The 24834-nt window shown below is 40.6% G+C and overlaps 1 protein-coding gene and 1 non-coding gene across 2 annotated transcripts in view; both read left to right on the plus strand.

Moving 5' to 3' along the window:
* EP300 (E1A binding protein p300) overlaps window positions 1-24834 on the plus strand; it is a 78572-nt gene that overhangs the window by 48616 nt on the left and 5122 nt on the right. Inside the window, exons 11-29 of the mRNA XM_040637591.1 lie at window positions 1069-1146; window positions 2169-2278; window positions 4170-4307; window positions 4913-5350; window positions 6616-6795; window positions 7001-7145; window positions 9310-9428; window positions 10708-10947; window positions 11779-11867; window positions 13883-13963; window positions 16039-16095; window positions 17165-17242; window positions 19071-19138; window positions 20174-20324; window positions 20430-20576; window positions 21178-21291; window positions 21991-22156; window positions 22908-23072; window positions 24084-24245. Coding sequence (XP_040493525.1) covers window positions 1069-1146; window positions 2169-2278; window positions 4170-4307; window positions 4913-5350; window positions 6616-6795; window positions 7001-7145; window positions 9310-9428; window positions 10708-10947; window positions 11779-11867; window positions 13883-13963; window positions 16039-16095; window positions 17165-17242; window positions 19071-19138; window positions 20174-20324; window positions 20430-20576; window positions 21178-21291; window positions 21991-22156; window positions 22908-23072; window positions 24084-24245 — 2726 coding nt within the window. The remainder of the gene's footprint in view (window positions 1-1068; window positions 1147-2168; window positions 2279-4169; window positions 4308-4912; window positions 5351-6615; window positions 6796-7000; window positions 7146-9309; window positions 9429-10707; window positions 10948-11778; window positions 11868-13882; window positions 13964-16038; window positions 16096-17164; window positions 17243-19070; window positions 19139-20173; window positions 20325-20429; window positions 20577-21177; window positions 21292-21990; window positions 22157-22907; window positions 23073-24083; window positions 24246-24834) is intronic.
* Window positions 19896-19997, plus strand: LOC121104503. The gene has a single exon (XR_005836825.1). It is a non-coding gene; the product is annotated as a U6 spliceosomal RNA (small nuclear RNA).

Below are 24834 nucleotides of genomic sequence, written 5' to 3' on the forward strand. Positions count from 1 at the left end.
CACTGTGCTAGAGGGTGTCCAGATAATCCAAGAAACCCTTAGAACTTACATACTTTTGACCCTTGAACAACCCAGGAGTTAGGGGCGCTGACCTCAACATAGTTAAAAATCCACATAAAACTTTTAACTCCCCCAAAGTTTAATCATTAATAGCCTGTTGACCAGAAGCTTTAGAGATAGCATAAACAGTTAACACATATTTTGCATGTTATATGTGTTAAATACTGTATTTTTAAAATAAGCTAGAGAAAAAAGAAACGTTTCTAAGAAAATCCTAAGAAATACATATTTACCCAAAAAAACCTGCATGTAAGTGGACTTGCGGAGTTCAGATGTTGTTCAAGGGTATTAATATTCTGATGTCATTTTTAATTAGTTCTGCTTTTGTATTTAAGAGGTCCTTGATGTAGTAGAACAATATAATATGTAAATTATTTAAGGTCAGGGTTCACAGTGGGTTTGTGCGAATAAGAACACATGGGGGTACACATCAAATTTGGTCACTGAACAAAATCCAAAGAATCCAGCTTAGTCAAACAGAGCATATTAAATGCTATAGTAGCCTGTCTTGCTTGCTTGCTTGCTTGCTTTTTTAAGATTTTACGTTATTTTCCTGTCAACACTGAAAGAAAGCAAAAAGATTATAACTGTTTGGAGGCTTTTCTTATATTCTAGAACTTCAGGTTCCTAAGTTCATAGCTTTATTCTTTGGAGATTGAGGCTGAATTTTTCATGATACTACTATTTTGTGAGGTTTTTTTTCTTCTTTTTTCCTTCTCTCTCCCTCTCTCTCTCTCTGTCCCTCTTTTTAATGGAAGGGCACTGGATAAAAGATGGTTTTCTAGGGGCATCTGGATGGCTCAAGTCAGTTGAGCGTCTGCCTTTGGCTCAGGTTATGATCCCAGGGTCCTGCAATGGAACCCTGCGTCTGGCTGCCTGCTCAGTGGGGAGTCTGCTTCTCCCTCTCCCTCTGCCCCTCCCCCTGCTTATGCATGCTCTCTCTCTCAAAAATAAATGGATAAAATCTTAAAAAAAAAAAAATCTAACCATTTCTCTATTCCACCCTAGATGGCCCTCTACCTGACCCATCTATGATCCGCGGCAGTGTGCCAAACCAGATGATGCCTCGGATAACTCCACAGCCTGGTGAGTTACAAAAGAAATCCATGTATCTAACCATAGCTTTTTTTTTTTTTTTTTTTTTAAAGTAAGCTCGATGCCTAACATGGGGCTTAAACTCAAAATCCTGAGATCAAGAGTCCCATGCTCTACTGACTATGCCAGCTAGGTGCCCCAACCATGGCTTTTTAAAAGAGTCTCTGGTGTACTACAAGATTGTTCTTGCCACCTTGATTCCTGCCTCAGACCAGCAGTGTGTATCATAATTACCTACTTGAGAAATCAGAGCACATTTTGGAGTTGGAGCCCAGGGAGAAAGGAGAATGGTATTGAGCACAGGTTGGCTGGCAGGTCAGGTGGCAAAGACATGAAATGATCAAGCATCCATTTAAAAACAGCTGGTCAAGGGGTGCCTGGGTGGCTCAGTCGGCTAAGCGTCTGCCTTAGCTCAGGTCATGATCCTGGATCCTGGGATTGAGCCCTGTGTCGGGCTTCCTGCTTGGCGGGGAGTCCGCCTCTCCCTCTCCATCTGCTCTCCCTCCCCCAACTCATGCTTGCTCTCAAATAAATAAATAAATAAAATCTTTTATAAAATAAATAAAAACAACTGGTCAGGATGGATTTTATTCCAAATTATAAAATTTTATTCAGAGAACATATGTTAATTAACGGTGTTCTTCTGTGGCTACTGTGAATTAAACAAATTATTTGCAGTCGAAAGCAGGTTCCTTTATTTGTCCTGATAAAATAGTACAAAATCAGGGGCGCCTGGGTGGCTCAGTTGGTTAAGCGGCTGCCTTCGGCTCAGGTCATGATCGCAGGGTCCTGGGAGCAAACCCTGCGTTGGGCTCCCTGCTCTGCAGGGAACCTGCTTCTCCCTCTGCCTGCTGTTCTCCCTGCTTGTGCACTCTCTTTCTCTCTCAAGTAAATATATAAAATCTTTTTTTAAAATTATTTTAAAAACATTTAAAAGATGTACAGAATCAGAATTCATTCTTTAGTTTTCCAATTCCATGAAGGTATTTAGACCTAATATTTTGTACTTACAGGTTTGAATCAGTTTGGCCAGATGAGTATGCCCCAGCCCCCAATTGGACCCCGGCAAACCTCTCCTCTTCAGCACCATGGACAGTTAGCTCAGCCTGGAACTCTCAACCCGGTAAGTGTGTCATCTTTGGGTAATCGTTTTGGCCTTTACCTAATATTTAAAAATCCTTTTTATTTGTTTCTGCTCTGTAAACAACTCTTAACAGTTGCTTAAACAGCTAACTATAAGCGGTTAACCTTAAACACATGATAAATGATTATATACGTGTTTTAGAGGTGAGAATAAATAGTTATTTTTTAAAAGTGGAATAGGAGAAAACCATAAACCATATACCACAGTTACACAGTAAATGCTATATAATCCCTAATTTTCATCTATCTCTTTTACCAATAAATTGTATTTAGAAATTTATCCTGCAAATTCATCACTAAGGTACCAAAAGGATAGAATTTGGAGAAAATGCATGTTAAAGATCTTGTATTATGTAACCTGTTTTGAAAAAAGGCCATATCCTGAATGCACATTAGGGATTTATTATGGTTAAATTATGGTACATTTGTAAATTGGAGTGCTCTGTAAGCAATAATTTCAGAACTTTCATGGTGGCATAAAAGCTGTTTACAGCTTTAAATGAAGAACCAAGTTTCTGAAGTGTATGTAGTTAGAGGATCCAGTGTAGTTAAGAACTCTCTTGATTATAATCTATATAAAATAAAAACTAAAAGAAAGTTTTGTTTCCAAGTACAACCCATGGTCCTCGTACTAGAAAGCTGGTAAGGGCAACCAGTCACCTTTCCCTGGAGTCTCAATATTTAGTGGCCTGCACACTTTGATAGTCTTTTATAATGTGCATCAAACACAGAACCTATCCTCCAGGAAACTGTCTGTTGGACGAGTGGTGTAGGGGCAGTTGTTTGGTTCTAGAGACTGGAGAAGAGGGACTCTGAGCATTCATCGCTCCTTATGCAAATTCTGAGGCGATCCACTTTTCCACATTAACCCCCACCCTTAGGCTTTCAGAGTTAGGTAGTGCTTTCAGTCCTTGAGCACCAGACTGCCACGTTTGTAAGATAAATACCTTTCTTTGATTATGAAGTTTTTGACCTTTGTTTTTCCGTAATTCCTTCCTCTGTTAAAGGCCTATATTTGGGAGAATTTTAGAAATGAAATTTAATAATCCTCACGATAAAGCACATTTCCACTAGAGAGTGCCCTCATGTCCCCTTCCACTCAATTGCTGTCCCCTTTAGACAACTGATACCTCAATTTCTATCACCATGACCTTCTTTCAACCATTTTTCAACTACCTTTTTTCAACAATAAATGAAATTATTCAGATGTACTCTTGTATCTGACCGTTCTGGCTCAACATAATGGTGTTAATGTTCATCTACATTGTTGTTTATGTCTGTCCTTGCTGAGTAGTATTCCGTGAGTGTGCCAGAATGTGTTTATTCTTTGTGTTATTGGTGGACATTCTGGTTGTTTCCAGCTGTTGACTTTTTATGAATAAAGCTACTATAAACACTCCCCCCCCCAAAAAGGAAATGAAATGTACAATCCTCAAATATTTGTGGACCATGAATGCTACCAAGTTCAGCCATACTTTTGTTAAGATTTTAATTGTACCTATTATAGAGTCTTACAGTTTATGCTATTACAACATCATGACATGAATACAGACTGCGTGAAGATGTAATTCACTGTCACTTAACAAATAGTATGCAAAGAACAGTTACCTCTGTACCTTCTCAGGTGCATTTGTGTATCAGGAGAATTAGTTTGTCTGTAACCTCCTCTGATTGCTTTAGAGTAGGCTTGGGTCAGCTGTAAGGCTGTTCTCCATCATTTTTGCAGGAGAGTCCAGTGTTGCACACTATCTTCCTTTCCTACCCCACTTTCCCCTCAGCAGAGCCATAGCAGTTGTGATTCTAGCAGTAGTGGACTAACATAATGAAGCAATTGGTGCTCTGTGTTACTTTTTTTTTCCCCCCTTATGCAGCCTATGGGCTATGGGCCTCGCATGCAGCAGCCTTCCAGCCAGAGCCAGTTCCTTCCCCAGACTCAGTTCTCAACACAGGGAATGAATGTAACGAATATGCCTTTGGCTCCGTCTGGCGGTCAAGCACCAGTGTCTCAAGTAGGTCTCACAGATGGGTTTTTTGTTGTTTTTTTTTTTCACTTTTTTTTGTGATTCTTTAAACTTCTCTTGATCTAGGTTTTTACAGCAAAGCGTGGCAGCAAATAATGGGTGAAAATAGATGGTTTTTAAGTTTTTAATAAGAGCAATTATGGACATATGGTATTCTGCACATAGATTATTCTGTGACACAGCAGTGCTGCTAATTGTTACAAACTAGGAAAGAGATTAAATTGATAGTTGTAACCATTTTTTATAGTAGCAAACACTTGTTAAAATGAAATCTTAGAACTATAATGCAGAAGAATGAAGTGTGGCTGAAGAGAGCATAGCCAGGCAGAAAATACCGTGTACTCAACTGGCCCGTGCCCCTGACGTGGCTGAGGCCATTCTGCTGTGGGTTGTTTTTGTTGTTGGTTTTTGGTGAATTTGTTTGAAGTCTACTTAATTAAGTACAACAGTGGTTGGATTATCTGAAGACATGCCCCCAGAAACAGGATTTTTGACACAGTTGAAATGGAAGCATATTGCGTATGGTCTGCCTGTGTAAATACTTCTTTTATTGTGTTCTCAATTGCCATCTTGTTATGTTTCTCATTTAACAGGCACAAATGTCCAGTTCTTCCTGCCCAGTGAACTCTCCTATAATGCCTCCAGGGTCGCAAGGGAGCCACATTCACTGTCCCCCTCTCCCTCAATCAGCTCTGCATCAGAATTCACCCTCTCCGGTACCTAGTCGCACCCCTACACCTCACCACACTCCCCCAAGCATAGGGGCTCAGCAGCCACCAGCAACAGCAATTCCAGCCCCTGTTCCTACACCTCCAGCCATGCCCCCCGGGCCGCAGACCCAGGCTCTACATCCACCTCCAAGGCAGACACCCACACCACCACCAACGCAGCTTCCTCCTCAAGTTCAGCCTTCACTTCCTGCTGCTCCTTCGGCTGACCAGCCACCGCAGCAGCCTCTCTCACAGCAGAGCACCGCAGCATCTGTTCCCACCCCAACGGCGCCGCTGCTGCCCCCACAGCCTGCGACTCCAGTAAGCAGAGACGGGTTTTGGCAGAATCCTTTCAGATTGAACTGTAGTGTGAATTTTTGTATGCTGGTTCTATTCTATTTGTGTTGTCTCCCCAGTTAAACTAGAATCTGTTTGTAGTTAGGGACTTTCTTTTCCTTCCTGTTCTTTCTTCCCATTGTAGTACCTAGCATAGAGGGAGCTCAAAGACTTTGTTTAGGTCTGACATTGACCATGGTATGTTTTGTGTCTGAGACTTGAAGTCATATAAGCAGGGTGACAAGGGGAAAGAATCTGTAGTATGATTACTACACCACATAAGTTTTCTGTTTATTTAAAGAATCTTTTTCAAACAGTCTGAGCTGTAATATTTGAGAGTGAATAAACAAAACCATAGATCTGTGAATGTCTCTGGTCCTAGCCAAGGTTAGAAAATCATGACGTAAGATGAGAAAAGTTGGACCTGGAATAGTCTATAGCTTCCTTGGGAGTGGCTCATTACGTACATAGCGGAAATCCAAGTTCACTTCTAATAGTTGCATCCTTACTAATAGAATTCTCTGTGTCAAGGCTCAGAGCTTTCTACTTGTTCACTGATACTTTATATTTTAGTTCTGTTATGTTGGTGAACAGAGAAGTGCCATGAGTCATAGCTACTTCATAAAACACCATAAGTCAGCAACTGGTTATCCCACCACTGATAGGCAAGGAACAGCAGAATGCAGAAAGGAAACTTTTGATTAGGGTAGTTCCTGAAAATACTAACTACTCATGAGGTTTCTTATTGGAAGACCAAGGAAGAAAGATTGCTTAGTTACCCATTAGAATGTGGTGATTCAGAACAGTCATTCAGTGTGGGAGTTGATTAGATGCTCTCTGCTTTTTCTGTACACTTGCAGCTTTTCCCACTGGAAAGTTCAAAACAAAACAAAATAGCTAGTCAGTACTTACTTTCTTTCAATTTATCTGTAAATGTGAGCTCCTCTGAGGCAGTCCTTTCTGAGACCCCAGCCCTCACACACTGCCACGGAATGAAGCTAGTGCAGAAACTGTTGCTGTCTCTCTCATGTATAGCCAGCCAGCCAGTATTTGCAAGTCCTCAGTCTCCTTTTCTGAAGCACAGTTTATTTCAAGGGAGTGAAATAGGCCGAGGATGTGAAAGCACCAGAAATGAATATAATGATAGGAGTCTAGAGTTAGGTGGTCAATCATGCCATCCTGTTGTGGAGCTTAAACTCTGGTTGTATAATTGGCAGACTTTTTGTGTGTTTTCCTCTCTTTCTGCCCAGCTTTCCCAACCAGCTGTAAGCATTGAAGGTCAGGTATCAAATCCTCCATCCACTAGTAGCACAGAAGTGAATTCTCAGACCATTCCTGAGAAGCAGCCGTCACAGGAAGTGAAAATGGAGGCAAAGATGGAAGTGGATCCACCAGAACCAGCAGATGCTCAGCCAGAGGATATTCCAGAGGTGAGAGCAGGGCGAGGACTGCTGTTGGTTCGGGCCTCAGGCTAGGAACCCAATTGAGCATTCTGGTAATTAGGTCTATTTCATTGATTTCCACATGAGAAGGGGTCTTCGGATATGTCTACAGGACAGAGTAAATAAGATAATGATCTTGTTGCTTCCTGGTGGCAAGTCTTTGGAATACTAAAATGTTTACCTTGTCTTCCAGACTAAAGCAGAAGACTGTAAAATGGAACCTACAGAAACAGAAGAGAGAGGCACTGAATTAAAAACTGAAACAAAAGAGGAGGAAGACCAGCCAAGTACTTCAGCTACACAGTCATCTCCAGCCCCGGGACAGTCAAAGAAGAAGAGTAGGTCTCTTAGGCCCTCTGTTCCTGGAGGCAGGGGAAAAAACCAAAGACTTTGAGTAGAATGGGATCAGGCTTCTTGGGTTTCTGAAATTGATTTTAATGTGATTTCATTAAGCTTAGAGCCCTTTTGGCCTGGTCTCTGGGTTATTACTAATGTGGGAGAAGACTTTTTCCTTTAGGTGTATTTCCTTCCTGCAGTCATTGGATCAGTCACACCCATCATTTCTTCAGGGTTGGGTGGTTAACAACTTCTCAAAATTATTTTTTTTCCCCAGAGGAGAAAAATTGTTACATATCCATACTAAAATGCAGGAAATAATAGCAGTGATAATAGTACTGTTTGTTGTTAACCTCCTGGGCACCAGGCACTGTGCCACCGGCGTTGTCTCATCTAGAAACTTTGCAACAACTCTGAGTTATTGATCCCTGTTTTACAGGCAGGGAAAACCTGAGGCTCAGCAAGGTTAAGTAGCTTGCCCCAGCTTACTCGGCTGGTAAGTGAACTCAGGCAGGCTGATTCAGAGTCTCTGCTCCCAGCTAACTTAATGAGTCAAGCCGAGAATGCTGCTCTGCTTAATACAGAGTGTTACTCTTTTTAGTTAATTCCCACAAAAATTGATTTACCAACTACTTCAGGACTAGACCTTCTCATGGCTCTAGTGATGCCTTCTATGGCACAGGTAGGACTTCTCTCAAGGGAGGAATCTGCTGGCTCCTAAAGATAGTATATATAAAGGTGTTCCATTAATGCAGTTTAAAATGTTGGAGTTAAAAAATATTTAAATAGGGGCGCCTGGGTGGCACAGCGGTTAAGCGCCTGCCTTCGGCTCAGGGCGTGATCCCGGCGATCTGGGATTGAGCCCCACATCAGGCTCTTCTGCTATGGGCCTGCTTCTTCCTCTCCCACTCCCCCTGCTTGTGTTCCCTCTCTCGCTGGCTGTCTCTATGTCTGTCAAATAAATAAAATCTTTAAAAAAAAAAATATTTAAATAAGGTTTATATAACTGAGGTGTTATTTTAATATAAGCTGCAAGAAACCCAATCTTACTATTAGGAATCTGTCTTTAAAACAGCTAATTTCACAAGTTTGTTCGAATTTTGTTTCTTTTGAGTACAACCAGATACGAAAAACAAAATATCCTCTCCAGTTTGTTCATTTTTTTTAATGGTCACCCCCACCATGGAGTGAAAAATACCTAAGTACTAACAAATGTCCCCTCCTGAAGATAATTTGTAAATAGAAGTAGTAACAAGGCCTCTGCTGAGAGTGTTTTTGTTGTAGTTGTTTTAAGATTTTATTTATTTATTTAACACAGAGAGACAGCCAGCAAGAGAGGGAACACAGGCAGGGGGAATGGGAGAGGAAGAAGTAGGCTCCCAGCGGAGGAGCCTGATATGGGACTCGATCCCAGGACTCTGGGATCACACCCTGAGCTGAAGGCAGACGCTTAACGACTGAGCCACCCAGGCGCCCCTGAGAGTGTTTTAAAGCTCAAAACTGGACCAAATTAATTCCATTTGGGACACACCAGCAAATCTTTCCTGACCTTTAGGAAACATTAAAAACACACTGGGATGAAATTTGATCAACTCAGTCCATTGTTACGGCAATAACAATTTAGTTCTTTTTTTAGACTTAAACCTAACATTTGTCATTAAGGTAATAAATATGTCGTCCTCCTCAGCTCTGAAACACCAAGCTAAATTTAATGAGGGACTCTTCCCTTCAGGGGTTCGGATTCATTTAGTGTGAAGACAGTACCAGGTCTAATACTGTTATCAAGAATGAGGATTTCTTTCTGTTCTTATTTGACAGCCCCTCCCCATCACTAGTATCTTTTGGAATGTTTTCTGACAAGTCTGTTCATAAATTTTAGGAATACTTGGTATTCCTGTTTCTACTTGGTCAAAGACGATCTTAACTACATTTCTGACTGAAAAATTAGCTGATCCATGAAGGGTGTTTAAAGCTGACTAGACATGGTGTTTTGAAGGCGCTACCTGATAAGGACCGGGAATTAGAAATAGGAAGTATATCTTAAGTGATAACTTCATGGAGATAATGTAGGCAGATTTGTGGTTTGTGAGGTCTTTTTATAGCTTCAGCTTGAGTGTGTTTTCTTCTTTTGCTTAATTGATAACTAATTTCAAATGTGCTCTTTAGTTTTCAAACCAGAAGAGTTACGACAGGCACTGATGCCAACTTTGGAGGCACTTTACCGACAGGATCCGGAATCCCTACCCTTTCGTCAACCTGTGGACCCTCAACTTCTAGGAATCCCTGTAAGTATGTGGTGGTACTTTTGATTTTTTTTATTTATTAACAGCTTTATTCAGATATAATTCACATATTATGCAAGACACCCATTTAGACTGTACAAGTCAATGATTTTTGTGTATTAACAGGGTTGTGCAGCTATCACTAGTTTGGATCATTTTCATCACCCCCAAAAAGAAATTCCACGTCCATAGCAGTCACTCCCATTTTCTCCCCCCATCCAACCACTAGTCTACTTCTATCTCTGTGGATTTGTTTATTCTGGACATTTCATTAAATGGAATTAAGTAGTAAATTTTCTTTATGACCTACTTCCTTTAAGGTTCATCCATATTATAGCCGGAACCTGTACTTCATTCCTCTTTGTAGCCCCGCAGTATCCTTCTGTGTGGCTTTAGCACGTTTCCTTTACCCATTCATGCGTTGATAGACATGAGTTGTTTACACTTTTTGGCTGTTGGGCCTAGTGCTGCTATGAATATTCATTCACATACAAAATTTTGTGTGGGTGTATGTTTTTGTTTCTTTGGGGTATATACCAAGGAGTGTGATTACTGGGTCATAGGTTTATTTATTTGGTAGAAAAGATGGACCAAATTAGCTTCATCTGTTTCTGAAGTTGCCTTTCTACACCAGGCTGCTGGCAGGCTTCACTTGGGGCTTCTAGGTGGTATTGGTTAAGGCAGTGGAGTGCTTACACAGGCAAACTCCATTCGGAACTTCTTTTTTCCTGTATTTTTCTGTGGCCTTAGATCACTGTTGTTCACTGGGCTTAGTTTTCTCATCAGTAGGCTCTTTTTAGTACCAAAACGTTAAGGCCGTTTGACTTCTTGGTCTTTAAATGGATCGCACATACACTGTGGTAAAGTATCTGGAGTTGTTTCGGTAGATCATCGGCCTACTGTCTGGAAAGTCTAGATAGTAGCTCTGTTATTTCTGCTCTCAGAGCTGCTTCGTATCTCTGTAGACTAATAACTTCAATCAGTTGAGTGGCTGACTCTAGATTTCAGCTCAGCCCCGGGTTCGGGCTCCATGCTCGGGAGTCTGCTTGAGGATTCTCTCTCCCTCTGCCCCTCCCCCAGTTGACGCACTGGCTCATGTGTTCTCTCTTTCTCTAATCTTTTAAAACAAGTAATGGGCATCAGTCAATTTCTTAGACATCCAGTCAGGTCAAAGACTCAACTTTTCTGGCAAACTCAATGATGATAATAGGAAGACACACCTCCACCTAAAAACATACTGAGACTTTGAGGTAATGTTCCTCGGTGTCCCTTATCCTTCTAGGATTATTTTGATATTGTGAAGAGCCCCATGGACCTTTCTACCATCAAGAGGAAGTTAGACACTGGACAGTATCAGGAGCCCTGGCAGTATGTGGATGACATTTGGCTTATGTTCAACAATGCCTGGTTGTATAATCGGAAAACATCTCGGGTATACAAATACTGCTCCAAGCTGTCTGAAGTCTTTGAACAAGAAATTGACCCAGTAATGCAAAGCCTCGGATATTGTTGTGGCAGAAAGGTAAGAAATTTTAGCATGGATAAAAATTACTGAAAATTTGACTAAATAGAATCCTGAATCATCAGATTATAAACTCATCTGGAGTAGGACTTTGGATCTTTTTCACCTATGGGTGCACAGTGCCTGGCATGTGCTGGTTTTCCGGTGCATACCAGTTCACATGGAGCTCATCTTGTCCTATTGAGTTTTTTGCTAAGTGGTTAAAGGACATGACTGCTAAGCTTACCTCGGAGTGGTGAGCTAATAGAGTACAGTAGTCCCTCCTTATCTGTGGGTTTCCTTCCCCCACGGTCCAGAAACATGATCTACATTCTGACATTACTAGCAAGAGGGCAGTAGTAGCCTTTATGCTACGTCGGAATACCTACATCACTGAGTTGACTTCATCTCATCACCTAGGCATCATAGCATCACAAGAAGGGTGGGTACAGTACAGTAAGATACTTTGAGAGAGGCCACGGTTACCTAACTTTGTTTATAGTATATTATTGTTGTTCTATTTTATTATTCATTAATCTCTTAACTGTGTCTGATTTATAAGTTAATTTTATTATAGGTGTATATGTATAGGAAAGGACGTAATTATATATAGGGTCTGGTACTATCCACGATCTTAGGTGTCCACTAGTGTGGTCTTTGCCTGGGATAAGTGGGACTGCTACAGTGTACTAGAATGGTTTTAGTTCTGTGTATGCTCTTGGAAGCTGAATTAGCCCATTATGTAAATGAGAACCTAAGAGTTCACTGACTTTTGTTTCTGATCGGCCATTATGAATATTCCAGCTTGTCTTTCAGGCCTGTGTACTATTTAACAAATGGTTTCTGTTGCAGTTGGAGTTCTCTCCACAGACACTCTGTTGCTATGGCAAACAGTTATGCACAATCCCTCGTGATGCCACTTACTACAGTTACCAGAACAGGTAAGCCCGACCGTGTGTGGACCATGGTCCGCGTATCCGTGTGTCCAGGGACTGCATGCGGATGGACCAGCACACATACATTCATGGTTCATGTGTACCTTGCTTGAAAACAACTGTACAGCACAAGTTCTAGTCTTACCATTCTGCCTTCGTTTGCAGAATCAGTACAGTTTTTTAGCAGAAAGTAGCCTGTGTCAGTTGTCTGGCCCCGTATTTTTATAAGGCAGGAGCCCGCATCCTTGAGAGGTTGAGCAACTTTGTGAGTTCGGTGCCATAGATGGGATTACATCCCAGCCCCCACTTCTCTTTGCCCTGTCTTTTCACAGCCCAGCACAGCCTGAGGCAAACTGAGAAAATTTTTAAAGGAATTAGTCTTGTCCATGATATTGCTGCTATCTATCTCCTTCCCAAAAACTGTCCAAAAAACTTACAGCCAAAAGTTTGTTGGCCAGCTGTATCTTTTGGGAAATGTCTCCTTTTTGTGTGTAGCCTGCCACTAAGTTGTTCTTCTCAGGGCATATGAAAACAGAGGGTTTCAGAGTTTGTTGCTTTGCCTCTGTTAAGCACATAAAAAGGAGCATCTCCAAAAAATAGGTCTGCACTAGACTGTTACTTAAAAATTTTGGATATGACCGTGGATGGTAGAGTTCTAATAAATTAAGGACCTCTGCCTTATTTTCTCCTGGCCAAACAATGGCTGTAATCACACAGATGGCATTCATTAATCTGTCTTAAGCATGACCTGTCTCCTATTTTCAGTCATCAGCCTACAGTATAACTTGTGTAGGATGTTTACTTGGGGCTCTGAGACAGGTCATCACAGCGCCGGGCAGCTAATATTCTTTAATAAAACTAAGCCCATAGTGGTGGTTCTCGCTGAACTTGTGTTGCTACAGTTGCATTTCTAGCTTTGCAAAAGTGACTTAAACTTTTTGTTTTGTTTACAAAAAGTTAGGTGCACTGTCCTAATGCTTTGTTGTGATCATTAGAATCCACAGTTTTTCACTGTTAATACCTAGGAAAGGTGAATCAAGTTCTTAAAAGCACTTAACATTAAAAAAAAAAAAGTGACAACTCGCTTGAAACTTTTCTCATGCAGCAGTCTTGACATACCATTTTTGGATTTTTAACATCAGTGTGCAGTGTTTGTAATCTTTGTACCCAAGGAACAGGTAGGCGTGTGCTGGCATGCACCACTGCCTTTCTTTTGCCTTTCAAGCTATGTCAGTTGATGGCTGCAATCTGTATTTAAGGACTTGTGTAGATTTTTTCATTGAAAAAAAAAAAAAAAAAACATTTTAACTTAATTTGGCTTCCTTGGGATCAAAAAGAAATTTTATGCGTTTTTTTTCAATCCAGGGTTGTTTTTAGGTGATTGCTTCCTGGTTCCATATCCTTAGTGGATTTTTATTTGTTATTTACTTTGTTGTTGGAAATGGGGAGAAGTGTGTGATTGCTATGTTTCAGTAATAGAGTAGCAATTCTTCTCTCTCCAGTATATTTATCCTTCCTCCTTTTGATTATTTGCATCAAGTAGCATTAATTACTAGATTGAAAGAATGTAGGTCTGTGTAAGTGAAACTTCTTTGTTTTATTTGCTGTAATCATTTGCTACTTGTGATCCCATTTGAGATATTTAATGCTAATCTGTGCTTTGCCTTGGCTTTCTGCTTTGTGTTGTCTTGTCTTGCTTTTATGTTTTTTGTTGTCCTGCAATCCCTCATTTCTTCGTTTGTTTTGTGTTTTTTTTTTCTCCCTCATGCTTGTCGTTGTCTGCACTTGGCTTTGATTGCAAAAAACAAAAAAAAAAACAAAACAAAAAACAAACCAAAAAAAAACACCCAAACTGTGGGGCCCATAAATCTGCATCATTGAATGTCCTTGTCGCCGTTGATGACCTGCTCTCTGCTCCCGTCCCCCTCCTTGGCCTGCTGTGATTGGTGGCTTCGTTGCTTGGCTTGGGCTGTGTTGTGTGAACGGAACAGTTCACCCCAGTATGGCCTTCTTGCCGACAGGTATCATTTCTGTGAGAAGTGTTTCAATGAAATCCAAGGGGAGAGCGTTTCTTTGGGGGATGACCCTTCCCAGCCTCAAACGTAAGTAATGCATTATTTTGGAAAGTACTGTCTTGGTTTGTTGTCAGGTGGTTATCCTTAAGCTTCTAAGTGGTCTTGGGTTACACTGCCAGGTTAGTAGCCATTAGCCACAGATGGCTGGCTGTTTAAATACAAATCAGTTAAAGGAAATAAAATTTCACATTCACACTTCAAATGCTTAGTAGACATCGGTGGGTAGTGGCTGCCATGTTGGTCAGCACAGATAGAGAACCTTTCTGTCATAGCGGAAAGTTTTATCAACACTGGATTGGATAGTCATTTTAGGTATTTCTTCCATAAGGAAACAGCTGCTCTCCCAAAAATTGAAAGGCTGTAGTACAAGGGAACTTCGTTATTAACTGTTCTAAGTTGGAGGGAAATTGAACAAATAATTTCCTTACAGCCTTCCCATGTAGGTTATCAGTACTGAAATCACTATAATTGTTGAGAATCATTCATTTCACATTAGGGGTTTAGACACTTATTAGAGTGGCCTAGAAGAAAGAGACTTGGTTGGGCTTTTGCAGTCTCACAAGCTCTTACCGTGTATGATGAATGCCAGGACAGATTTTCAGACATAGCCGTAAATTGGCTACTAGCTCTTCTGATTGCCAAGATGTAGTTAGACACTGTGGTTCAAGTGTGAACTGTTTAAGGAAGAAAGAACGATTTGGTGTGCTTTTAATATTCTTCAGTTCTTTCTTTCCTGATTTAACCTATAATAAACAGAAGTAGTTCAGAACATTCCAGAAAGTATGGGATTGTTACTAGTAAAAAAACAGGGCTTCTGAGGAAAAAGTGGTTAATTTTTCCGAATTAAGTCTTGAAGTTGCACTTTCCTTCAGTCACCATTGAACTACAATATAGTAGAGTTGGGTGCTAGTCTGGGGAGTAGATGCTGGGGTCCCTTGAGCCTTAAGGAGATTTTCTGACCCTTGGCTAAATAAATCAGGCTGACTAGCTCTGAAAGGAAGGCAGCCTTACCATTGGTAAGGTTGAGTGGCTTTCCCACAAGATCTAAACCTTAGGACAGCAAATCTCTTAGACTGAAGAGGATAGAAACCCCATTCCAATTCTATAGGTCTGTAGTGGGCCTCAGAGTCTGCATTACTGACAAGCTCCCAGGTCCTTCTGTTGTGCTGGTCTTCAGAACACACTTTGAGAAGCAAGGACTTCGGCCATTTAGATAATAATCTCTAGGCTGTACCTAGTAGGAAAGAGTTTAAATATGGAGATGTCCTCATTTTTGTGAGGAGGACTCACAGTAGTCAAAGTTGGGCTTCCTGGAGTTTATTCTAGGTAGAGAAGGTTAAGACGTTAACTTCTGTGCTTGTGAGGCTATGAGCAATGTGGTGTGCTAGATTTGGGCATAGGAGGCCCTGTGAAAGTTTTAAAATGAATATTATAAAATAAAGAATTTTTACTCTTTAAAATTACTGTTCTGGGTAATGATAAGTAACCTGAAATACGTATTTTTAATATTCACCTTTTTTTATTAATATAAAATGTTGTTTGACTAGACTGTCCTAAGAAATGAATATTAAATAGGGGTTTAGCTCTTTCCACATATACCATCTTCCATAGCTCAGTCTAGCAACAGTAAACTATTAAACGGTATGAATACTGGGGGCACCTGGCTGTCTCAGTCAGGAGAGCGTTGGGACTCCTGACCCTCGGGGTGGTGATTTCAGGCCCCACATTGGGTGTAGAGATTGCTTAAAGATAAAATCTTTAAAAAAGAAAAAAGGTATATATACCTAATACTAAGAGTTGTAGACAAGATTTAAAAAAGAACAAGAACAAACTCACGTTTCCAGTTGTTAAGTTCCTGGGTTCTCCATTTCCTCTAAGGGGAAGTAGATTTATTATAAAGTCCTTTCCAAAAACGTAGGCATTCCTTGGTGTAAATGTACATTTTGTGGGGCCTAGAATATAGCTGTTTAATGTACCCTGAGTATCTTGGAAGATTTAAATAATGCACTTTCACAAGACTTGTTCCTTTGGTTAGAATAGTAGTCAGATTGTTCATCTTTCCATATTGCTTTTTCCTCATTGTGTCCCTCTTTTCTCCTTAGTACGATAAATAAAGAACAGTTTTCCAAGAGAAAAAATGACACACTGGATCCTGAATTGTAAGTAGCTCCCCTTGAATAGTCTGTATACTTTGATACTCCCTCTTCCTTTCGTTCTGTTTGTTTGCATAGCAAGTGCGGCCTGAGGATAAATGTACACGACACACGTGCAACGTGGATGGTCGACATCTGGGAGTCTGCACTACAGTTAATATTCATTCACATTCCAGTGAAGCCCCGGCCTACCTCTGCTCATTGTCATGTGTTCCATCCCTGTTGTCCTGTGCATTTTCAAACATCTTCATACTCCCCTACTTTGTAGTGAGGCCACTCAGAGAGTACTGAACCATGCTAGTACTCTGGCACTCCTAGAACGGGTAGGATTGTGTCAGACTTCTTCTTCTTGTTCTTCTTCTTCTTCTTCTTTTTTAATTTTATTTCTTTGTCAGAGAGCACAAGCAGGGGGGAATGGAAGGCTGAGGGAGAAGCAGGCTCCCTGCTGAGCAAGGATCCTGATGTGGGGCCCAATCCCAGGACCGTGGGATCATGACCTGAGCCACCCAGGCGTCCCATCCCGAAAGGCATCAGACTTCTTTGGAAGTTTAAGCAGTAGTAATCTTTCAGTTTTTACTGCCTACCCACAATCACATTTAAAATTGTCACATTCAGGGGCACCTGGCTGGCTCAGTAGGTACAGCACGTGACTCTTGATCTCAGGATTGTAAGTTTGAGCCCCATATTGTGTATAGAGATTACTTAAAAGTAAAATCTTTTAAATAAAATTTCTGGTGTGCTTGGGTGGCACAGTTGGTTAAGTGTCCGACTCTTGGTTTCAGCTCAGGGCCTCATCTTGGGGTCATGCTCCACACTCAGCAGGGAGTCTGCTTGAGTTCTGTGTCATGTGCTCTCTCTCACTCTCCCTCTCTCTCAAATAAATAAAATTGTCACACTCGATGACTTAATTGCTTTTGAATTTTGCTCTGCCTGTAGCACTGAAGAGCTTTTTAAAAACAATTTTTTGGAGTGATCTTGACTATCTTAAATTGTCAGGAATCAGGGGAAATGTTGGAAAGTTTCAATTTGGTTAAAGTTTTGGATTTAATCTTGACTTTTTAACCTTTCATTCCAGATTTGTTGAATGTACAGAGTGTGGAAGAAAGATGCATCAGATCTGTGTTCTTCATCATGAAATTATCTGGCCATCTGGGTGAGACATTAGTATTTTCTAGATTTTTTTCTTTGTGAATTTTATCCAGTTTTTGTCTTTGCAATGACTGTCTCTAAAAATAGTTTTAGATTGGGAAGAGATAAGTAAAATTCACTTTTAGGGGCACCTGGGTGGCTCAGTCTATTAAGCATCTGTTTTCGGCTCAGGTCATGATCCCGGGGTCCGTCTCAGGCTCCCTATTCATCGGTGTCTGCTCCTTCTCCCTTTGCCACTCCCCCTGCTTGTTTGCACTTGGGTTTCTCTCTCTCTCTCTGTCAAATAAATAGAATCTTTAAAAAAGAATTCTAAAATTCACTTTTAAAATATTAAGCTAGAATCCAAAAATATAGGTCCTTCTCTTAATTTGCATGCCTTGTTTTAATCCAACAAGTACTTTATTCTGCTGGTTTTTAAAATTCTTTTGTAATCATTATACATCAAAAGTAAGTATTTTTGAAAGGTTTATCAGTAGAGATAAGAAATCTCTAACACCTGGAAACTATCAAAGAGTTGCTAGAAGAAATTAAACTTGCCAGATTTTGAGTGCTACTTACACTGACTACAGTAGGAAAATTAGAAGATATGGAGGGTGTCCATGGGGCAGTTCTGTTCTTACCTCTGAGAAAATGTCATGCTGTGAATGGTTTACTAGATGGTGGAATGGGTTAGGATTTGATGTTTTGGGGGATGGGACAGTAAGTTAGTTACATGGCTATTGTCCAATGAAAGAGTTTCATAGAATGACTACAAACAGACTTAAGTAAACAAGCTGTTCTTCGGCCTCATGTTCTGTTTCTGAATATTCTCCACATATTTACTTAAGCTGCACATTATCAAAGACAACAGTAAGTGGATTTTTGTCCATTGTGACACTTGTCTACTACTTTAGGTCTCCTTTCACTCTCCAGGAATGGAGTTGATCCCAGCTCTGTTGCAAGGTTGGGGGTGTCTGTACGTGAAGTGACTCATTAAGATGGCATCTCAGGGTGCCTGGCTGATGAGTTGGAAGAGCATGTGACGCTTGATCTCAGGGTCATGAGTTGGAGCCCCACATTGCGGGTAGAGATTACTTAATAAATAAATACAAACTTGAGAAAAAGATGGGATCTCTACACTGTCCTCTCTTCTTCACTTTGGTTGAGTGTTGATGCTGGTTTGGGGGTCACAGGAAAGAGGTAGCTAATTGACATATTTCTAGAAAATAACATGCAGGGAAACATCACAGTCATTTGATGTATATATGACTTGTCTTCACATATGCCTTTTAAGTGCTCTCCTTAATTAAAGAGTTGGGTAAGAAAATGAGACTTGCAGTGATTCTTGCAACTTAAGATCAGTCACTTGGTTAAGGAATGGTTAATGTGGTCTCAAGTTTTTGTAAGAAATTCTACTTACACATGCACATCCTTGTGTAATTGGGACAAAGAGAATGTACGTTTTAAATCTATTGGTACTACTCAAAGCATACTGATTTTCATTCCTACCAGTAGGAATATAGACTTTGGCCAAAAACTGAAATTCCTGTTTTAATCTATAATCCATCATCTTTTCACATGTCCACCAGTTTATATGCCCTTCACATTTCCTCATGGTTTTTTGCCTGTTTTTCAATTAGGCTTTTTTATTTTTATTTTTTTTCTTAATGATTACTAAACGCCCTTTGTATATTGCGTATTTTAAGTCGTTGTTGGATCTTTAGAAATATTTCTCCCAGGTTGTCTTTTGAATTTTAACTTGGTACATACATATGGTAGATTTTTTTACTAGTATATGTTAACTTTAAATGTTTCTCTAAGCTGTGTAAGCAAAGTCTTGGTTTACATTTTAGATTTGTTTGTGATGGCTGCTTAAAGAAATCTGCACGAACCAGGAAAGAAAATAAGTTTTCTGCTAAAAGTAAGTTTTATTCTTACAAGTAGATCCTGGCAGTACTTCACTGAAGCATAGTTAAAATAAGCCATCCAAGGGTCGCCTGGCTGGTTCAGTCCGAAGAGTATGTGACTCTTGATATCTGGGCTATGAATTCGAGCCCCACATTGGGTGTAGTGATTACTTAAAGGATCAGGATTTGATACGTGTTTTTCTTTTTCCTATATTTCTTCATTTTGGGGCGTTCCTAATGGGGGCCACCTGTAGAAATACTGTCCAGAATTCCCATTCCATGAGTGATGACCTCGATTTGGTCCATACCATTAGGGCTTCCTTCAGTCCTATCTCGCTTGGGGGGTTTGGGGGAGTGGTAGTTAAAAATTATATCATACAGTTGAGATTATCACATTATTTGGTACTTGGTTTAATTTTGTAGATGCCTTTGCAGTTTTTTACTGACCTACAGATCGCTTTTTTTCCTGTAAGGTTTCTCGTAATGCCCAACCATTGTCATTTTTAAATATTACTGCAGTTGAGGCAAAGTGCATGCGGATGTTCTATTTTTTAACTTCTGAAATTGGAAAATTTTCCCAATAAAAAGTTGGGGGGAGGGGTGCCTAGGTGGCTCAGTTGGTTAAGTCCTGGGATCCAGTCTGGCATAGGGCTCCCTGCTTAGCGGGGAGTCGGCTTCGCCCTCTCCCCACCCCCCTCATGCTTTCTAATAAATAAAATAAATATTTTTTAAAAAGAAGTTGGGTGGAAGACACTTAAAATTGGCTACCATGTCTGCTTCAACTGAACATATACTAAAATTGGAATGATACAGAGATTCGCATAGCGCCCCCGCAAGGACGGCACACAAGTTCATGAAGTATTCCATATTTTAAAAAAAAAAAAAAATTGTTTCCAAGTATTGACCGCATTGCTTTCTGTTAACAAAATCAGGTTATCCTATTTGTATGAAAAAAGCAGAAACGATATTTGATATTGAAGCTTAAGACTTTTAACAATAATAAATTTGCACCTTGGTTACTGCTAAACTTGTCACTTCTTCATTTGTAGGGTTGCCATCTACCAGGCTTGGCACCTTTCTGGAGAATCGTGTAAATGACTTTCTTAGGCGACAGAATCACCCCGAGTCCGGGGAAGTCACTGTTCGGGTAGTTCATGCTTCTGACAAAACTGTGGAAGTGAAACCAGGAATGAAAGCAAGGTTCCAGTAGTTTTCGCTTTTCTTCTCTTGTGCTTAATACAGCTACTTCTGATGATTCTGATCTGAATGCGATGTCGTGATTTCTCTCCAATCTGAATTGTGTAGGTTTGTAGATAGTGGAGAGATGGCAGAATCCTTTCCATACCGAACCAAAGCCCTCTTTGCCTTTGAAGAGATCGACGGTGTTGACTTGTGTTTCTTTGGCATGCACGTTCAAGAGTATGGCTCTGACTGCCCTCCACCCAACCAGAGGTAGGACTTAACACAGCTACCTTCCAGTTTGAGGGGGAATTTGAAGTTTAATAGGCAAAAAACATCATGGACAAGGAACTATTTGACGTGCTTGGTTTGGAAATGGAAATGCAAATTCTCACTGCTCAACACTGCTGTTCTGCGGTCATAGTAATAAGGAAGGGAATATGAACAGCAGTCTGAAATTGAAGTGGGAAGCAGACTGTTTTTCAGAAAATGGGCTTAAATCTAGATTGTGTTAAGTACCTTGCCTGGGAAGTATGTGAAAGAATGTCACACAAATAAAGTTAGGATATGATTTAGAATTTGCTTTGAAAATAGTATAAAGGCCAGAATAAGAATGTTGCCAGAATACATTTGGGTCCATTAATACTCAGTACTATGCTTCAAGCACTACAGGGTAGTGAGACTATAATAGAGCCATAGGCTCATCAAACTCCCCTAAAGGGTGCACAGTCTTGTCGTTTATCTGACTGTGACTGTGTGATGTGCATTATAAATGAGGTGAAAAAAGCACAGGAGAGAGAGAGATTGTGTTTTTAGCTCATCAGTAAGAACTCTATGTGACTTGACTTGGTTTCTTTCTCCCCACTTGATACAGGAGAGTTTACATTTCATACCTTGACAGTGTTCATTTCTTCCGTCCTAAATGCTTGAGGACTGCAGTCTATCATGAAATTCTAATTGGATATTTAGAATACGTCAAGAAATTAGGGTAAGCATATTGATAAATGCTATCTTTAAAAACAATTAGCATGAACTAATTAGGTTTTAAACTAATTACCACCGCGGTATTGTGATGAGATGTAGCTTAAAACAGAGATGCGTGACTTTTTGCTCCCTTTTCTCAGTGTTGCCAGTCAGACAGAACTGGATATTCTGACCCTAGTCATACTCACTCCAAATTAGTTTTATTTTGTTCTGTTAAGCTGTTAGGTACAGTTTGATTGGAAGGTTGTTACTCATTTAGGGCCAGAACCTGAAACGGCAGCTGATCCTTTCATACCTGGGTTTCAGAACCAAAAACAAAGGTCTGGAGGTACACAGATGAGTCTGATTCCTTACCTTCAAGGTAAACGTGTGCTTGAGAATATTCACCACCTCACCTTGCGCGCTCTTCCTCTTTAACATTTTGCATTGTTTAGCTCTCTTGTTGGAATGGACCCCCACGTTCCTTTGCATTGTAGCTTTTGTTTGTTTTGTTTCTTCAAATGCAAATACAGGATTTGGGAATCCAGGGTGAGACCCACTATATGTGCTGTGGGTTAGGCCTGGTTCTTCTGGCCGGATGCTGGATTGTACACTTAGTATTGTCTTAGAAAAAAAATCATTGGTTTCTATACTGACTTCACCTTGTAGCATCTTTCTGGAATGGACGGTAAACTTTTCTCTTGAATATTCCCTCTCTTGTTAGGTACACAACAGGGCATATTTGGGCTTGTCCCCCAAGTGAGGGAGACGACTATATCTTCCATTGCCATCCTCCTGACCAGAAGATACCCAAGCCCAAGCGACTGCAGGAGTGGTACAAAAAGATGCTTGACAAGGCCGTGTCTGAGCGAATCGTCCATGACTACAAGGTCAGGAGGAGCGGGGGGCGATGACTGATCCTGTTGCTCTGTATTCTGCCGCTCGACTATCTTAACAAAAATCTTCTGTTTGTTCTTCCTTTTTCAAAGCAAGAAAAACTCAGTTTTAAAAGAGTCTTAGATCAACAAATCTCTGTTTTAAAGATGTGATGAAAAACGTATTCTTAATAGCCATTCATGATTAGAGGGCATCTCATGATAAGAACTTGAACAGATAAGTTTCTTATCTGTTTTTACTCCTGGGGAGAAAAGCAAGAACTGGATGTTTTCCCAGGCAGCAGAGCAGAGCAGCCTGTAGCCATGCAGTTTCCAGGATTTGTGATTTGGGTTGTTTTGAACATATTTCTTAGTCGGGGTGGGTGATGGGTACAAGGCAGGCATTCCTCACATTGTTATCGGCAGTAGTAAAGGCCATGGCGTGATTGATGGTGCCTCCACCTGCGCCATCAGTCCTAGCAGGACGAAGTCCCACTTGGCTTTATAAAGGCAGGTACCCTCCCTGTCCTCACAAGCAGAGGAAAGAACCCAAACTCCTGACTTCAGACCTTGAGTTCTCACTGTTGAGGACTAAATGTCTCCCTGGGCCATCAGTAAAGCCTCTGCTGCCTTTCTTTCAGAAGACGTTTAATCCCTTGTGTTTCTTGTGTCCGCTAGCTGTGACAGCTTCTGAATGATAAATACTTCTTTAAAAAAAAAAAAAAAAAAAACACAAATACCTGTTTGTTCCGGGGTGTTCTCACAGGATATTTTTAAACAAGCGACTGAAGATCGACTAACAAGCGCAAAGGAGCTGCCTTACTTTGAGGGCGATTTCTGGCCCAACGTTCTGGAAGAGAGCATTAAGGAACTGGAACAGGAGGAGGAAGAGCGAAAGCGAGAGGAGAACACCAGCAATGAGAGCACAGATGTAAGGGCTTTGTGTTTTCCTTTCCAGCTTCTGCCTTGATCTCACGTGTAATCCACAAGCGGGCTTCGACTTTTGACATGGTCTTGAAGCTCTCAGGTGTGAAAGAGCTCTTTAAATTGGTCAAGAAATAATTGGCTTGGAGAAGTTACTAATGTTCTGTTTCAAGGGTTTTCAACCTTTTTAGCATCAGACCCCCTTTTTAACTGGAACCTTGGATTTCTGGAAAATGGAAGGAAACCCTGAAAAACTGAGAGAAAATTAGCTATATGGAGCAGGGGGCTGGCAAGAGTGCATTCCATAAAGATCCAGATTGAATGTTTGGGTGTTTTGGTTTTTTTTTTAAACACTACTTTATAAATGTACAAAGCATTCTGAGCCATACAAAAACAAGACCTGGGCCAGAGTTTGCCAGTCCTCCATACAGAATCTGGCTTTGTAGGGGGATCATCTGAGGAGCTTTTCCTGGTCAGTTATCTCCCCATAGCATCGCTACTACCATGGTCTCCTTTGAGTCCGACCTAACTAAAGTCACTTTTTAGTAGCCTGTTAAACTTCTCACAGCCTTGTAGTTTGAATTCATTGTCTTTTCAAGTTGTTGTGGGTTTTTGTTTTTGTTTCTGTTTTTTATGGTAGACCCATAAATCCTAGAATGTTTGGTATCCCACCCTTCCACTCCTTATTCCCTGTCCTCAAATCTGGAATAAGATGGATTGATCTGAATGGTGTCCAAACTATGGGGTTCTTCTAGTCAGAAAGTTAAGGCTGCCCTTGTCTTATCGAAGGGTCTTAGTGTAGGGATTCGTCACTGGAAGAAAATTAGCGCAAAAACTTTAGTAAACATTAGCCTACTGTAAATAACAGCTTAAAAAAGAGGGTCTGTGAAAAGAGGAGTTGGTAGAAGCAAAAGATGAGAATCTCTAGTTTGAAAGAAAGGGAGACTCTTTTACCATTAGTATTATTCAAATCGCTTAAAAATGTTAACATTTTCTTGTTGCCTCTGCTAACCTGCAGGTGACGAAGGGAGACAGCAAAAATGCTAAAAAGAAAAATAATAAGAAAACCAGCAAAAACAAGAGCAGCCTGAGTAGGGGCAACAAGAAGAAGCCCGGCATGCCTAATGTCTCCAACGACCTCTCGCAGAAGCTGTACGCCACGATGGAGAAGCACAAGGAGGTGAGTTATAGCCGCTTGTGGGGAGAGCAGGGAGGGTGTGAAACACCGCCCACCATGGTCGGCATTGAAGATGTGAGTACCGGGCCATGTGAAATTCAGAAGGAAGAAATCATTCGAGGGGTAAGAAGAAGAAAGAAAAGAGGATAGCCAGAGTGGGAGGTAAGAACAGGAAGTGATAAGGTTTCTTTGATTAGTAGCTATTATAAATCTCAGTGGTGGTGTGTGTCATGCGTTAAAAGTACAAGTGCAGTTTGTCCAACCCCGTTTGTAATCCTCAGGGTTTCGGAGCTCTGGTGGGTGCCTCATTTTGATATTATCAACAGTTAATATTTATTAATAATTATTAGCTATTCGAGCACTATTTAGTGTCACAAGATTCTGGCATAACAAAGTAGTTGGGAAAGGTCCCTAGAGTATATTATAATAGGCTTAAGTTGGGGATCTAGTCTTCTGACTCTGTTTAGTCTGAAGATGTAAGTTGTGGATACCTGTTGGGAATTAGAATCTAATGCTGTCACTTTAGCTTAAATTTGAGTATTGTCTTAGCTAGAGGGTAACGTACAGCGGAAACAGTCATGAGGATTGTGAC

This window comes from Ursus maritimus, unplaced genomic scaffold (genome assembly GCF_017311325.1).
Source record: "Ursus maritimus isolate PB19 unplaced genomic scaffold, ASM1731132v1 scaffold_21, whole genome shotgun sequence".
Classification (NCBI taxonomy): Eukaryota; Metazoa; Chordata; class Mammalia; order Carnivora; family Ursidae; genus Ursus; species Ursus maritimus.